Below are 14997 nucleotides of genomic sequence, written 5' to 3' on the forward strand. Positions count from 1 at the left end.
ACAAAACAATTCAAATATTAGTAGATTTCAGGTGGTGTTTCTAACCGAAGATAAGACAATATGCTTTTTTTTTAAGGTCAGAGAGATTATACACTATGAAATGCACAGTGCTATTGCTGCTAATGGTGGTTTTATAAATGCCACAAAATCTAACTGTTGTTAAGTCGATAGATTCAGGTCAAATGTAATTTAATTGCTGTTTGATGAGGGCAAATTAGAAAACGCTTGTAAATTTAAGGCTCTGGGTCAATGCTTGTCTTTCGGTTTTTTAAAAAGTTAATTTTACAACTGTAATGACATGGGGGATCTGGTGTCTAATAGGTGTTGCCAGATGTCCTGGGACATTGCTGTTTGTAAATGAAATGAAATGATCTTTAACAAGGATAGAAGTATTAGACAGGATAATGGAGATGTACTATTTTGAAGTTGTGTCAGCTTAAAGCATAAAGTAAAGGGGGAAGTGATGGTATAGTGGTATTGTCACTGGACTAGTGATCCAGAGACCCAGGATAATGCTCTGGGGACCCGGGTTCGAATTCCACCATGGCAGATGGTGAAATTTGAATTAAATCAAAAAAAATCTGGAATTAAACCATTGTCCGTGAAACCATTTTTGTACAAACCCTTTAGGGAAGGAAATCTGCCATCTTTACCTGGTCAGGCCTAATGACTCCCAACCCAAAGCAATGCTGTTAACTGCCCTCTGAAATGGGCTAGCAAGCACTCAGTTGTATCAAACCGCTACAAAGCCTATAAGGTATGAAACTGGACGGACAGTGTACCCGGAAGTAACAATAGCAAACTCAGCCCTCTCGACCCTGCAAAGTCCTCCTTACTAACATCTGGGGCTTGTGCCAAAATTGGGAGAGCTGTCCCACAGACTAGTCAAACAACAGCCTGACATAGTCATACTCACAGAATCATAATTTACAGTTAATGTCCTAGACACCAACATTGCCATCCCTGGGTCCTGTCCCACTGGCAAGACAGACCCAGCAGGGGAGGCAGCACAGTGATATACAGTTGGGAGGGAGTTGTTCTGGGAGTCCTCGACATTGACTCCGGACCCCATGAGTTTCATGGCATCAGATCAAACATGAGCATGCCCATTACCACATACTGCCACCCCCTCAGCTGATGAATCAGTACTCCTCCACGTTGAACCCAAGAGTGGCTCGGTAGCACCCCACTACTGGCCGAGCCCCAGAGAACATAGCTGCTAGACTGTAGCTGTGGTAGATGGTGAGGGAACCAACCAGAGGGAAAACCATACTTCACCACATCCTCACCAATTTGCCTGCTGCAGATGCATCTGTCCATGGCAGTATCGATTGGAGTGATCACTGCACAGTCCTTATGGAGATGAAGTCCCTTCTTAACATTGAGGATTACCTCCATCGTGTTGTGGTACTGCCATCGTGCCAAATGGGATAGATCTAGCAACTCAAGACTGGGCATCCATGAGGCGCTGTGGGCCATCAGCAGCAGCAGAATTGTACTCAACCAAATCAGTAAACTCATGGCCCGGCAATATCCCCTACTGTACCACCTGAAGGTTCCCTTCCAAACCGCACACACCCTGACTTTCCTTCACTGCTGTTGGGTCAAAATCCTTGACCTCCCTCCCTAACAGCACTGTAAGTGTACTTACACCACATGGACTGTAGCAGTTCAAGACGACAGCTCACCATCACCTTCTCAAGGGCAATTAGGGATGGGCAATAAATGCTGGCCTAGCCAGCGACACCCACATGAATGAATGAATAAAAAACAAAACTGTTGTTGTGGAGGTCAGTTCGCTCAGTTGGCTAGATGGTTAGAATGTGATGCAGAACGATGCCAATGGTGAGGTTCAATCCCTGCACTGGATGTTGTAGTTCATGGAGGGCTGCTTCCTAGTCTTGCCCATGTTTAGTGGGGAGAGGTGCCCCTCAAGCTACATAACTATTTGTCTCTCTCTAATAGAGAGAGATGCCTATGGTTCCATGTGGACCACAGTTAATTACCTTACAATTGTTGTTAACGAACAAGTGTTTGGAATTCAATATATATAAATATAGGAGCATCCTCTAAAACACAGAGATGCCAAGTATAGAGGCCATGATAATCTCACATCAGCTGAGGTTCACAGGATATGTCGTCAAAATGCCCAACTTAAGAATGCCCATAAAGGTGCTCTACTCAGAGCTACTTGAGGGAGTCCATTCCCACAGGGGTCCAAAGGAAAAGTTTCAAAGACAATCTCAAAGCCTCCAAGCAAGTCTGCTCCATTAACTTAGGAAGCAATGTCCAATCGTGACCAAAATGGTGGCCCATCAGAAGTGAAAGAGATGGAAAGAGGGCGGCCGCTCAAGCCAACAATCCATCACCACCCCTATCAGCTGACAAACCATGTCCTCACTGTGGGAGCTTATGCAAGGCTAAGGTGGGCCTCTTAAACATCTGCAAACCACAGCCAACACTGGCATCTCACTTCCATCCAGTCTTTTGCAAGAAAGAATCATCCTCGACATGAGGGATTGCCAACGATGATGAAATAAATATAAGTATTAATTAAATAAGACCTTTGAGGCTTTAAATAGACTGTGATGGTGCTTTATCATTAAATATGGATTACACTTTTAAAATGGCTTATATTCACCCATCAGTCAAAAACATGCCAAAATTTATTGAGGATTAAAATCTAGGCGGTTCAGACAAGTTGATGATATATAAAAATTCAAATGAGCTAATTAGTGGGGAGAAATTATCTATGACAAAATAAATTTGCCTATAATTACTTGACGCAGAAATTGTCAGGAATTGTGAAACATAAAATGTGACTGACAGAAAATGTGTGCTCTAGCAGTCATTTTTTCTTAGTATAATAAGACAACTGTAAGGAGGAAAAGCCACCTTGTAAGATGACACATATTTGCCTTATCGTGGGCAACATCACCATTGTAGACTGCTCCAGTCATCCATGCTACAAAATCAACAGGTAGTTGGTAATTAGCCATAGTTCACAAAGGACCATAGGCATCTCTCTCTATTGGAGACAGACAATTGGTTCTATTACTTGAGGGGCACCACTCCATAAGCATGGGGCAAGGAGAGGAGAAAGGCCTCCATGAGCTACCACAGCTGGTACGGAGATTGAGCTCGTACCGCTGGCATCATTCTGCATCACACTCTAGCCATCTAGTCAACTGAGCTAACCGAGTCCCTTAGTATCAACAACAACTTTTATATGGCGCCACATAAGGAGTTATTAGGGCAGGTAATCTAAAGCTTGGTCATAGAGCATCTTAAAGGTGGAGAGGGAGGCAAAGAGATTTAGGGAGTGAATTCCAGAGATTAAGGCATTGACAGCTGTACCTACAGCTGCCCATGGTGGAGCAAAGAAATCAGGGAAGTGCAATATCCTTTTCCAAGTCTTGCATTCAAAGGATTTATTGGATCTACAGGCAATATATCAATTTTCACATAAGGCAGAGGAGGATCAAAAGCTTTACCTGAAACTCCTTTGTAAAGTTGTCACCACTTTTGGAAGATTCTTCACCCGCTTTCTTGTCTGATATGCTCTCCACGCTGCTTGGATCAAGCACGCAGCTCTGTAGAACTTCTAAAAACGCCAAGAATCATGGCTTTATTTTTGAGCTAAATTGCGTAAACTTAAAATAGTAAGAAATATGAAAACAAATGATGAGGAAAGGCCACTGAACCCAATAAAATCATCCAACGATCCAGAGTTTCAACTCACCCAGCCTAGCATACAAATGTATTGATTCCTCCACAGTTTTTGATTTCACTACTTTACACAGTAAATTGTTCAAAACTTTTATCAACCTTTCTCCTTACAATAAAAAGTGTTCATAAAATCTTGCATTTGGCCTATTGTGGCTCTTTGAAAAAGCTATCCAATCGGTCCAACATCCCTGTTCTTTCCCTTATAGCCTTAAAAATATTTTGATCATAAGGAGGTAAGAACATAGGAAATAGGCGCAGGAGTAGACCATACGGTTCAACTTGGCTCTGCCATCCAATAAGGTCATGGCTGATTTCTACCTGAACTCAATCTTCTCGCCCTATCCCATGTCCCTTGATTCCTTTAAATCTAATCGATCTCTATCTTAAATATACTCACTGAATAAACATCTACAAATTCTGGGGTAGAGAATTCCAAAGATTCACAACTCTCTCAGTGAAGAAATTCCTTCTCATCTCAGTCCTAAATGGCTGAGATGTATTGTGATCCCATGTACTTGAATCCGTAGCCAGGAAAACCATCCATCCAGCATCAACCCTGTCAAGCCCCTTAAGAATTTTATATGTTTCAATGAGATCACCTCTCATTCATTTTGAGGATATATGCTGAGTCTACTCAACATTTCCTCATAGGAGGATGCACTCGTCCAAGAATCAATTGAATAAAGATATGTTGCACTCTCGCTAAGCAAGTACATCATTCCTTGAGTAAGGAGACCAAAGCTGTACACAGAACTCAAGATATGGTCTCACCAAGGCCTTATATAATTGTAGTAAGACTTCTTTACTCTTTTACTGTAATCCCTTTTTAATGAAGGCTAACATGCCATTTATTTTCCCATGCCGTACCTGCATGCTAGCTCTCGGTGATTTGTGTACGAAACACCAAAGCCTCTCTGCCAACATTTCTCAGTCTTGCACCTTCTAAAAAATATTCTGCTTTTCTATTTTTTCTAGCAAAATTGATAACTTAACACTTCTCCACATTATATTCCATCTGCCACGCTCTTGCACAATCACTTAACCTTTCTATATCCCTGCGTAGCCTCTTTGCGTCCTCCTCACAGCTTACTTTACAACCTAGCCTTGCATAGTCAGGAAACTTAGATACCACATTTCCTTTGTTAGTGTACATCTAATTACTTTTTGAAAATTGCTATTGCCAAAACCAGTGGAATGCAGGATAGTTTAATTCTCACAAAATTATCAACTCTATGCCACTAAGTAGGTTAATAATACGTGCCTGCTGGCTTACTCCTTGGGTGGACCCGGCATAGAGGAGATCCAATAGCTGACTCAACTCCTTGTCAAAGCCTCTTCCTGTCCACTGTTTGCTCAAGAGCGAACGTAAACCTGGGGAACAAACGTCTGACAGATTATTTTTCAGACATTGCTTGACAACTACTTTCACAAGCATTAATTTTAAAAGTGCAAAACAGAATGCTGGGAATTACAAATTATCTGTTATATTACCTATATAAATCCAAGTTCTTTCTTTTCTTTGACTGCATTAAAATAATAACTGTTCTGTAATGCACAGTTTTATCATTAACTTAAGGTCATGTTCGTCCTGAGTATGACGGTACAAGTGCCTGTGGAACATGGGACTGAATTTCTCCCCCTCCCCCGGCAGGGGGGTTGTGTGGTGCCCAGCAGGAGCGAGCGCAAACCCGATCTGCACCCCCGATTGAGTCAGCGCCACCATTTCACATGGGAGGGCCAATTAAGGCCCACCCAGCATGACGCTCGCCCAGATCATGAGCGCTCCCTGTGCGGCATGGGGGGATGCGGTTCCCTGAGTCAGGGCGCAAAAGAGCGCAGAAATCTCCCTGAGGCACAGAGGTCCCTCAGGGAGATCAGTTTAAGGTTTTAAAATTTAAATAAAGGAAAAAAAAACTTTTAAAACATGTCCCCTCATGTGACAGTGTCACATAAGCTGGGACATGTCAATGAATCTTTTCAATAATTTTTATTGAATTTTAAAACACTTCATGAAACCTCATCCCGCCCGTGGATGAGGTTTCATGAAAAACGCAAAGGCCTTAAGGTTGGACGGGCAGCTTATTTAACTGTTTTAATTCATTTTTAACAGGCCTTAATAGGCCGAACTGAAAATCTAAATGACGTGCGGTGATGTTGGGATGCCTGCCCGATGTCACCGTGCGTCATTTTACGCGTCGGCGAGTGGGCCCCACCCCTGCTCGCCGACCAGAAAATTCTTCCCATGATTAAATCCAAATTTAAACCAAACAAAAAGCAATAGAACCTTTGGAAAAATTCAAGATTAATTATACTTTTAAATATGAATTTTCAGATTTCATCACTAATTGCCACCTTAGAAGGTGGTGATGGCGAATCGCCTTCTTGCAGTGCAACAGTCCTTGTGTTCCCATAGTGCTGTTAGATAGGGAGTTCCTAGTTACAATCCAAGCCAACAATCCAAGTCACGTTGAAACAAAGATGTTTATGACACAGGCAAGTAGTTATAGTCAGCAGTGTTTGTGGAAATAACTCCACAGACCAACATACAAAGTATACTGATGGGCACATGTACCGTAGGCCATTGTTGTCTATTCTCCAATTGTTGTTGGTTGACCTTTTGGATGGATGCCTTGTACATCTATCACCTTCCTGTCAGCAACATCTACCACCCCCTTCTTTGGTGGAAGATCAGTTGTTCAGGCCCAGTTGTTTGGAAACCCATCCCTAAAGCCTTACAGTTTCCTCTCTTCCTTAAAAAGTCTTTCCAAAATCATCCTTTACCTAAGCTTTTCCTCTTAGCTTGTAAGTTCTCTCCCTCTCGCCTCATTCGTCAGTAGTACCCTGTAAAGTGCCTTGGGGGACATCTTGCATGTCAAATGCAAGGTGTAGGTGGTAGGCATGGGTACATTAGCACTATTGGCTGCAGCTCAGATTCTGGCAAATGATGAGAAGAATGCTTGTAATCCTAGCTCAATGAAACCTGGAAAGCAAGAAATGAGCCAAACCCATTCCTGCCAACAGATAGTATACAATTGGCATTATCACTATTTTGCTCTGAAAACGTCCCACAGCAAAAGAAAACAAAATATTTGCATTTTTGTAGTGGTTTTCACAACCACCGGACATTTCATAGCAAAAACAGAAACAGAAATACCTGGAAAAACTCAGCAGGTCTGGCAGCATCGGCGGAGGAGAGCACAGTTGACGTTTCAAGTCCTCATGACCCTTCAACAGAACTAAGTAAAAATAGGAAAGGAGTGAAATGCTGCCAGACCTGCTGAGTTTTTCCAGGTATTTCTGTTTCTGTTTTTGTTTTGGATTTCCAGCATCCGCAGTTTTTTGTTTTTATCTCTGTGGACATTTCATAGCACTTTACAATGAAGTACTTTTTGAAGTACTGTAATGTAGCAAATGCACCAGCTAATTAGTGCTCAGCAAACTCCAACAAAGAGCAACGTGATAATGACCAGATAATCTGCTTTTTGTGATGTTGATTGAGGGATAAATATTGGCCAGGACAAAGGAGGTAACTCCTCTGCTCATCTTCAAAATAGTGTTATGGAATTTTTTACATCCACCTGAGCAGGCAGATGGGGCCTAGCTTTAACAACTCATCGGAAAGAGGGTACCTCTGACAGTGCAGCACTCCCCCAATATTGCACTGGAGTGTCAGCCTTGATTTTGGTGCTCAAGACCTGGAGTGGGACTTAAACCCAGAGCCTTGTGATTCAGAGGCAAATGTTTAACCAAATGAATGATGGCTGACACACCATGGAAAGCAACTGAATGAAAAGTTCACTCCTTCTCACTATGAGGCACAACGCCAAACCATAACCAGTTCTGCAACAATGACAATGTCAACGGCATTTAGTTGGAAATATAACATATTGAAACAAAGAGGACATTGAAATTAATTAATTGTAATTTATTTCTAAAATTGAATACTAAGTTTTGCCGATGGCCTAGTGAGTAAATGCACCATTACTGAGCTATACAGGCCACAAAGGTCCCATGCCCTACCTATGTGTGATTAGCTGAGCTCAGCTGGGGCAGCAGGTGATACAATTTGCTTCAGCACCCCTGATCACCATCCAGTGACTCCCTGATGGACTCTGGGTGAGATTATGATTGGCTTGGCTGTGAGTGCACCCCATCCCAGGCAACTCATTGCCAAAAGTGGACCCTTGACTAAGGTACTGGGTGGAGCCAGTGCCTTCACTACAGCGGGAGTAAAAGGGGGAAAAATCCGTTAAAAAAGCACGTTACTGATGGTGAGACTCCTCTTCAATAAGGCAGTGCAGGAAAGATTTGACAATGTGACAAAATACTGTGTAACTAGGACTGCTGCAAACTTTAGCTTCCTGTATACTGACTATATTGTGGAAGAGAGGAAGAAATGTAGCTCTCATTATGATTGCAGAGTGAAACTGCATTACATAATCTCACAAACATTTATATTTTTAAAATCTGTGTACACTTTTGAATGTGTATAGTGAGATTAGAGGTAAGAAAGAAGTTAAGCCATGTTCAAAATCCCGGACGACTATTCAGAAATGAGAGATAGTTGATTAGTCTGCATTTCCAAACCTTCCAGCCTGCCTTTGTGGTTAAGATGCAACAGTGGCTGAAGTGTATATAAATTTCATACAGACTTATTGTTTTGTGGTTTTTGGTAAAACAAAAATATAGATACGTGGGACTATTTTTAAACACCGATCACTATTAAGTAAGGGTAGTTAACAACTGTTTGTATCTTTTCTGAACTTTAGAGCTTTTACCTCTGTGTGAACTTCGTTCCCTTGGGAAAGAAGTGTTGTGGGCTGCAATGACACATAGCCCTGTATGAGGTGATACACAAATCCTGCTGGGTGGAGATGGGGTGAGTGTACATGGGTATGATAGGGCTGGGTATGGGCGTGTGCTGTAAGTTTAACCTTCTTTAGTTTCATAAGTGTGAAATATTATGCTGCCAAAAATATACTTGTGATCAATGTTACATCTACAATACTGAAGCAGTACCACTCCTGCTACAAATTCACTGGCGAGTTGACCGGATTGAGTCAGAAAGTTACTTCCAAATCCAGACTGTGCCAACGGTGCTGCTTTTGGATTTTTCAGGATTCCAATTCCTTGGAGCAAGAATAATTCCATTAAATTCTAATGTTAATCTGTGTGATTGATGCTCCTTCCTCAACCCAACCTTTACACGTTAAACCAGCATGCTCAGGTCTTCACTTGGTTGCATTAATGTCACATTGCTTCCTTTTACAGTCAAGATAGTGTTGAAACTGTGCAAATCAGAACAACAGAATCAAAAAGAATATATCAAAAAATGATGCCCCAAACGGTTGGACAGAATATCCAGAATATGATTAATAATAAAAGAAGATATGAAAATCATCCTTTAATGAGCAAAAATCACAAATGCCTCAAAATTTAAAACTCAAGTAGGCTGGGCTGGGAACACAACATTCCAAAATGTCTCTCCAGAATTATGAAAATTGGCATGTTTTACTCCAAAGCTTACAACAGATCCATTCAAATGGATTCAACAAGGTGAAGTACTGCTCCCTCCGTCAATTCATAGCCATCTATGTATTCTACTTAGCTTCTGTGGCTACACACTGAGACTAATATTAGTGACACTTTAAGATACAGAGCCCCTGATAAGGTTGTAACATCTCATAATGCTTTACACAATGAACTATTTTTATATTGCAATGTTGGTTGATATTTAAGAAAGTTGGCCTGCTATTTTGGAGGCAAAGAATGATATTCCTCTAAGCTGACATAAAGAGCTGGGTTTCGTGTAGCTCATCATGGGAGGAAAGATGGAGACCCGGTCCACTTAAGCGCAAGAGAGGTCCCGCATCTGTCTCCCAGCAGTAGCAAATCCTCTCCCGATCATGTTGGAGGGTGGAAGGGGCAGATACCAGATGCCTGGACACCGCCAGCAGGATGTTAATTAGGCTCATTAACGAGCCATTATCCCTGAGCCCATCACAATTGGCAGTAGCTCAGGGTTTAAATGTAGGCTACACAGCTTTCCCTCGCCTCTCAAAGGCTGTTCAGTAAGCCCTGCCAGGTTTTCCAGTGGGGGGTGGGGGTTCCTGGTAGTCAGGCACTCAGTAACTCATCGATGGATCAGGCTTTGGGAAGGGGACAGCTGCTGAAAGCCACCGCCCTGCCCTTACCTTGACACCACTGCCTCCCCCTCGTGACCCCAACCCCACAATCCCCATCCTGCCTTCGCTCACCTTTGATCTAGGGTCCTATGATCATCCTGGACATTCTGTTGGTGCATTGCCACCAACTGCCACTGCTCCTGCCATCGGGGACCTCAATTGAGGGGAAGGCCCAACAGTTGGGATTGAACTTGCTTCCACCACCTGTTCAGGCAATGCACTCCGATGGATCTCACTTGTCCCAATGCCAAAAAGTGAATCAATAATTCTTGATTTTTATGATAGCAAATGGATAGCAAATATTGCAGAGTGACTCCTGCCTCCATTGTCACTATAAAGAATGGACGGTATTCTTGACCTAGCCATCTGAGAAAGGTGGGATCCTGCAAGTTAGATAGCTGCAGGCTGAAGTAATAATATATGCCTTTCACGCTTAAAAACTTCCAGTCACTCAAACCTCTCCTTGACCTTCGCTGCGGTCATGTTATCATCAGAATGTAGTAGAAATGAATTTGTGGCCCACGGCAGGGACAGGATTTTTTCACAGACTTCAGGACCCTGCCGTCAGGCTAAAATGGGGTCAGAAGTCCGTGTTGTGTAGGAAACAGTCACCTAGCAATGATTTTTCCCAAATTAGTGGCCAGAGGGCGGGTTCCCCATCCTTTATGGGCTCTCAAAGTTGGAAGACCAATAGGAGGCCGTCAAGTGCTTAAGAAGCAGATGCTGGCCTTTCAAGGTAATAGAGAGAGGGCACCCCAAGATGGGGGCACCCTCTCTCCAACTTATTTAAATTTCAAATAAAATAAGCCCTTAGGAACCCCTCCACGAGGCAGCTTGTAGCTGCACCTGTAGCCGGGCAGACCCCTGCCTGCCTGGAGCGTTGACCCCCTGGTCTTATGCCAGCAGGACACATCCAGCCGCTACACTCTTCCCTGATGCCTCAAGGAACCTGAAGACCAACTGAAAAATTCCAGTCAATGGGCCTTCATCGGCCATTAACAAGGTTAATCTGGCAAGTCGTCCCAGCACCCCCTCCCCGTGTCTGGGTAAATGGTCCTGGGCTGGGATGGAGCCAGGAAAACCATCATACTGGACTACAGCGCAAAGTTATAAGCACCCACCTGCCTAAATGTTCACCCCCATTGGGGACTAGAAATTCAGCTCCAGGTTCCTCACTGCAAAGAAACTACTGGCTATAAGGTGTGTTTTGGAAGTCAGTCAGAGGAGCCATCCAAATCTGGTCAGGAAAGTACAGAGGGGCCTGAAAAGTCATCGTGACATGTCAAAAAACAAAATCTGTTCCAACAAAATTCCCTGGAAGATCGGTTCCCCTGCAGTAAAGCTGTACTGATTTTAAGCAGGTCACAGCGTTCTTTTGAATATATTAGTGAAATGTTTCAATAAATCTGAATGAAGCTTTTAGGAAGCTAGAAAAACAGATTAAGAAGCAACTTTCTTCTCATACTATAGGACATTCAGGTAAACTATTAAAAGAAAGAGCTTGCATTTACAAAGCAGGGCACCACGGCCATTGGATAGCCCAAGTGTTTTTTTTAAATGCAGACACTGAATGCAGGAAAACAATTTTTTAAAACATGTTGTGGGATAGTTTTGTTCAAGAATATTGCTCCAAGGTTAAATTACAATATATAAAAATAAAATACTGCAGATGCCGGAAATCTGAAAAAAAATCACAAAGTGCTGGAAATACTCAGCAGGTCTGGCAGCGTCTGTGGAGGAAAAGGACAGAGTTAATGTTTCAAGTCGAATATGATTGTTCTTTAGAGCACTTTGAAGAATGTTCTGAAGAAGTTCTGAAGAGGAGTCATATTCCACTTGAAACGACAACTCTGTTCCTCTCTCCACAGATACTGCCAGACCTGCTGAGTATTTCCAGCACTTTCTGTTTTTAAATTATAGTAAGACAGGCTTAAGGCTTATGATCACAACTTGAGATAAAAGAATAAAAATACAAAAGCTGAACATCTGTAAAGTTCACAGTAAATTCAGGAAAAACACAGGCAGACAATCAATATCTGCAATGAAATGTTGAACTGTTTCTTTTCTCTTTGCAAATGTTCACAGAATGGCTACATTTTCCAGACCTGCTGGATTTTAACACAGGCCACCTTTCTCGTGGGGAATTAATACTTCTTCCGAGAGACAGAGCCAGGCTTCAATTAAATGTTGTTGCTCGCTTCTTAGGTGGAACAGGTGAGAAGAAAAGAAAACTTGCATTTATATAGCCTCTTTCACAACCATAGAACATCCCAATGAGCTTTGCAGCTAAAGAAATACTTTTGGAAGGTAATTCACTGTAGGACGGCGCACAGCGACACAACAGGGAATGATTAGGTGGGAATTCTATTAGGTTGGATTAGGGGGAATGGGACTCACTGGGTTACTCCATGGAGAGATGACATGGACTTGATGGACCAAATGGCCTTCTTCTGTGTCATAAATGATTCTATGACTCTTGGTTAGATGCAGGTTTTCAGGTTAACCATGAGTAGGGGTGTTGTGGGAGGGGTGGGGATGGAGGGAGCAAGTGAGGCTGCCCAGTGGAGCTTGAAGGAGCACTAGCCCTTCAGAGGAAATATTTTAATAATCCTGGATGGTCCCTCCACCCTTTCCACCAGTTGCCAACCTGCTTCAGTCTGGTGGGAAAGCTGCGGCAGCTTCCCTGCTCCAGTTAAATTGTTACTGGTGGTCCTACTGATGCAACAGGGCCCCAATTCACATCAATTCATGAGGCTTCTGCCAGCTTAGGCGGGTACATCATCTGCCTGCAGCTTAACACTGGAGATTTGGGGGTGGGGGGGGAAGTAGGCAGGAATGGAGAAAAGAGTCGGGTTCTGAACCCGCAAGTAACTCATGGTTCAATTTTTCTGCAGGTAATGGTAATTTCTAGCGGCGGTCTTATTTGCTTAGTCTTTCAATTTGAAATTTGCTGCTCTGAAGCTCAGTTGATAGTGGCACAAAGGGTGAAGCACGGAAAGGTCCCAGGTTTGCTCACGGTCTCTGCTGAGATAGTTACCTCAGATTGGGAGGTGGCATGAATGCTACAAATGGCCTTTTGTTTCCCTGGGTTAGGGGAGGGGGAAAAAGAATGGCAAGGCTTTCTGCTCCTGATCATTATCCAGTGATGTCGGCTGTAAAGTGTGAAAGTCAAGTGAGGACATCAGCTTGACTGGGATGCTCTCCACAGTGGAATAGTCTCTCAAAGCTCATTGCTTAAGTGTCCACTAAAGTGTTCACTGTGGCTCATTTGGTAGCACTCTCAGCACTTTGAGTCACAAGTTTTCAGCTCTTGGACTTCAGCAATAATAATCAAGCCCAACTCCTGTGCAGTATTGAGGGATTGCTGCACTGTCAAAGGTGAGACATGAAACACTCTCAGGTGGATGTAAAAAATTCCATTGCACTATTTCAAAGAAGAACTAGGGGTCTCCTGATCAATAATCGTCCCTCAATCAACATAACAAAAACCAATTATCTAGTCATTATCACATTGCTGTTTCTGGGAGTTTGCTGTGCACAAATTGGCTGCTATGTTTCCTGTATTACAGCAGTCACTAAACTTCAAAAGTATTTCAATGGTTGTGAAACATTTTGAGACACATGGCGGTCACAAAAGGTGCTATATAAATGCAAGTTGGATTAAATGCAGCTGTACTGGTACCACCATGGCTTACCAACCTGCAGCCAGCAGGGGTCATAGCCTCAGGAGCAAACGGGCAAGAGAGATTCAGTACAGAACTTTTATGGCTTCTCACAGACAAGCAGAATACTACAAACGAGAATGAGTATTTTAGTGTTGAAACCAATAGAATTTGGAGGATGGGATTAATGAACGAGCAGGATATGAAGGGGGAGCTTTTGCTAGGTGGACCGTGGCTGGCTAAGGAAAGAGAGCATCAGAAGAACCAATTCAGTTCTGATGAAAGATCAACGACCTGAAACATTAACTCCACACATGCTACAGACCTGCTGAGCATTTCCAGCATTTTGGTTTTATATCAGAAAAAATAATTCTGGATGTAATGAAACCATGGGGAAAGATATCAGCTGCAGTAGTGAGGGGGCTGGGGGTGACAAAAGGGTAAATGCCCTGTGATATTACTGAAGTGACAAGAAAATGCCAATTGAAAACATATGGGGTTTGAAGCCACACACAGGATTGTGCAGGACATAGAACATTCATCATTACTAATCACAACCAGAAACTGAATATACTGGATTTGTTTGACGTCATACCACACCGCCCACTGCTGTTATCAACTTATCAGTTTGGGAAATTCTTGTTAAAAGATTTTTTGAGAAGAAATTAGACCAGTTTAGTTTTTGCCCTTGAGAAGTGCCAGGTACCAGGGACACCCTTACAAAATGCAATTGCTCTGAGCGTTAATTAGAACAATACTGTAAATAATTAGTACTTCACATACCTTTGTAGGAAGTGCAAAGTATCTTCAAGGTGGGAGGATGGGACTCCACTATCAATAGCATGACTTTGATAGACGTGCTTCCTATAACTGGATTGCTGGTTGCAAAAAGCTTGTAAATTAATTCATCCAGAATTATGCGGATGTTTTTCTCTTCCACAGAGAACAATACTGTCCTGAAATGGAAATGGAAATGATTTCTACAGTTCAGTGTTTGACATTCCTGGTGCTGTCCAGTGTTTACTGATCTCAATCAGGTGGCACTACAATTGGCCTCAGTACGCTTGGGTTACTGATGGAGGAATTCGCCAGAGTTCCTGCTCCTGAAAACTATACAATAAAGTGGCCCTGTGCGGACACTGAATGAGAGAACTTAGCTTGACTGTTACGCGCCAGTGACAGGAAAGCCTGCGACATTCACTACCTAAGATCATGCATGAAGAATGGCTATTTGGGTGAGATTTGCAGAACATCTAGTACTCATGTAATTATAGCACTTTGTGAGAGGAGGGCAGGAGTGAGGTGGAAATTGATGGATAAGAGAAGGCGTCCCATAGAATAGGGTGGGACAAAGATTTGATTCCCAAATCTGCTGGGTTCCTGATTTCAGATACATGACAGTTGTTATGATCCCCTGCTGA

At 42.8% G+C, this 14997-nt stretch overlaps 1 protein-coding gene across 2 annotated transcripts in view; it reads right to left on the bottom strand.

The window, feature by feature from the left end:
* The window catches only part of iqcb1 (IQ motif containing B1), a 48567-nt gene that overhangs the window by 8773 nt on the left and 24797 nt on the right, over nt 1-14997 (bottom strand). For both annotated transcript variants that reach the window (XM_078552646.1, XM_078552647.1), the window contains exons 7-9: nt 14360-14532; nt 4991-5100; nt 3495-3604 (exon numbers count right to left, since the gene is read on the bottom strand). In XM_078552646.1, the coding sequence (XP_078408772.1) occupies nt 3495-3604; nt 4991-5100; nt 14360-14532 (393 nt within the window). The remainder of the gene's footprint in view (nt 1-3494; nt 3605-4990; nt 5101-14359; nt 14533-14997) is intronic.

The sequence above is a fragment of the Cetorhinus maximus genome, chromosome 11 (genome assembly GCF_964194155.1).
Source record: "Cetorhinus maximus chromosome 11, sCetMax3.hap1.1, whole genome shotgun sequence".
Classification (NCBI taxonomy): domain Eukaryota; kingdom Metazoa; phylum Chordata; class Chondrichthyes; order Lamniformes; family Cetorhinidae; genus Cetorhinus; species Cetorhinus maximus.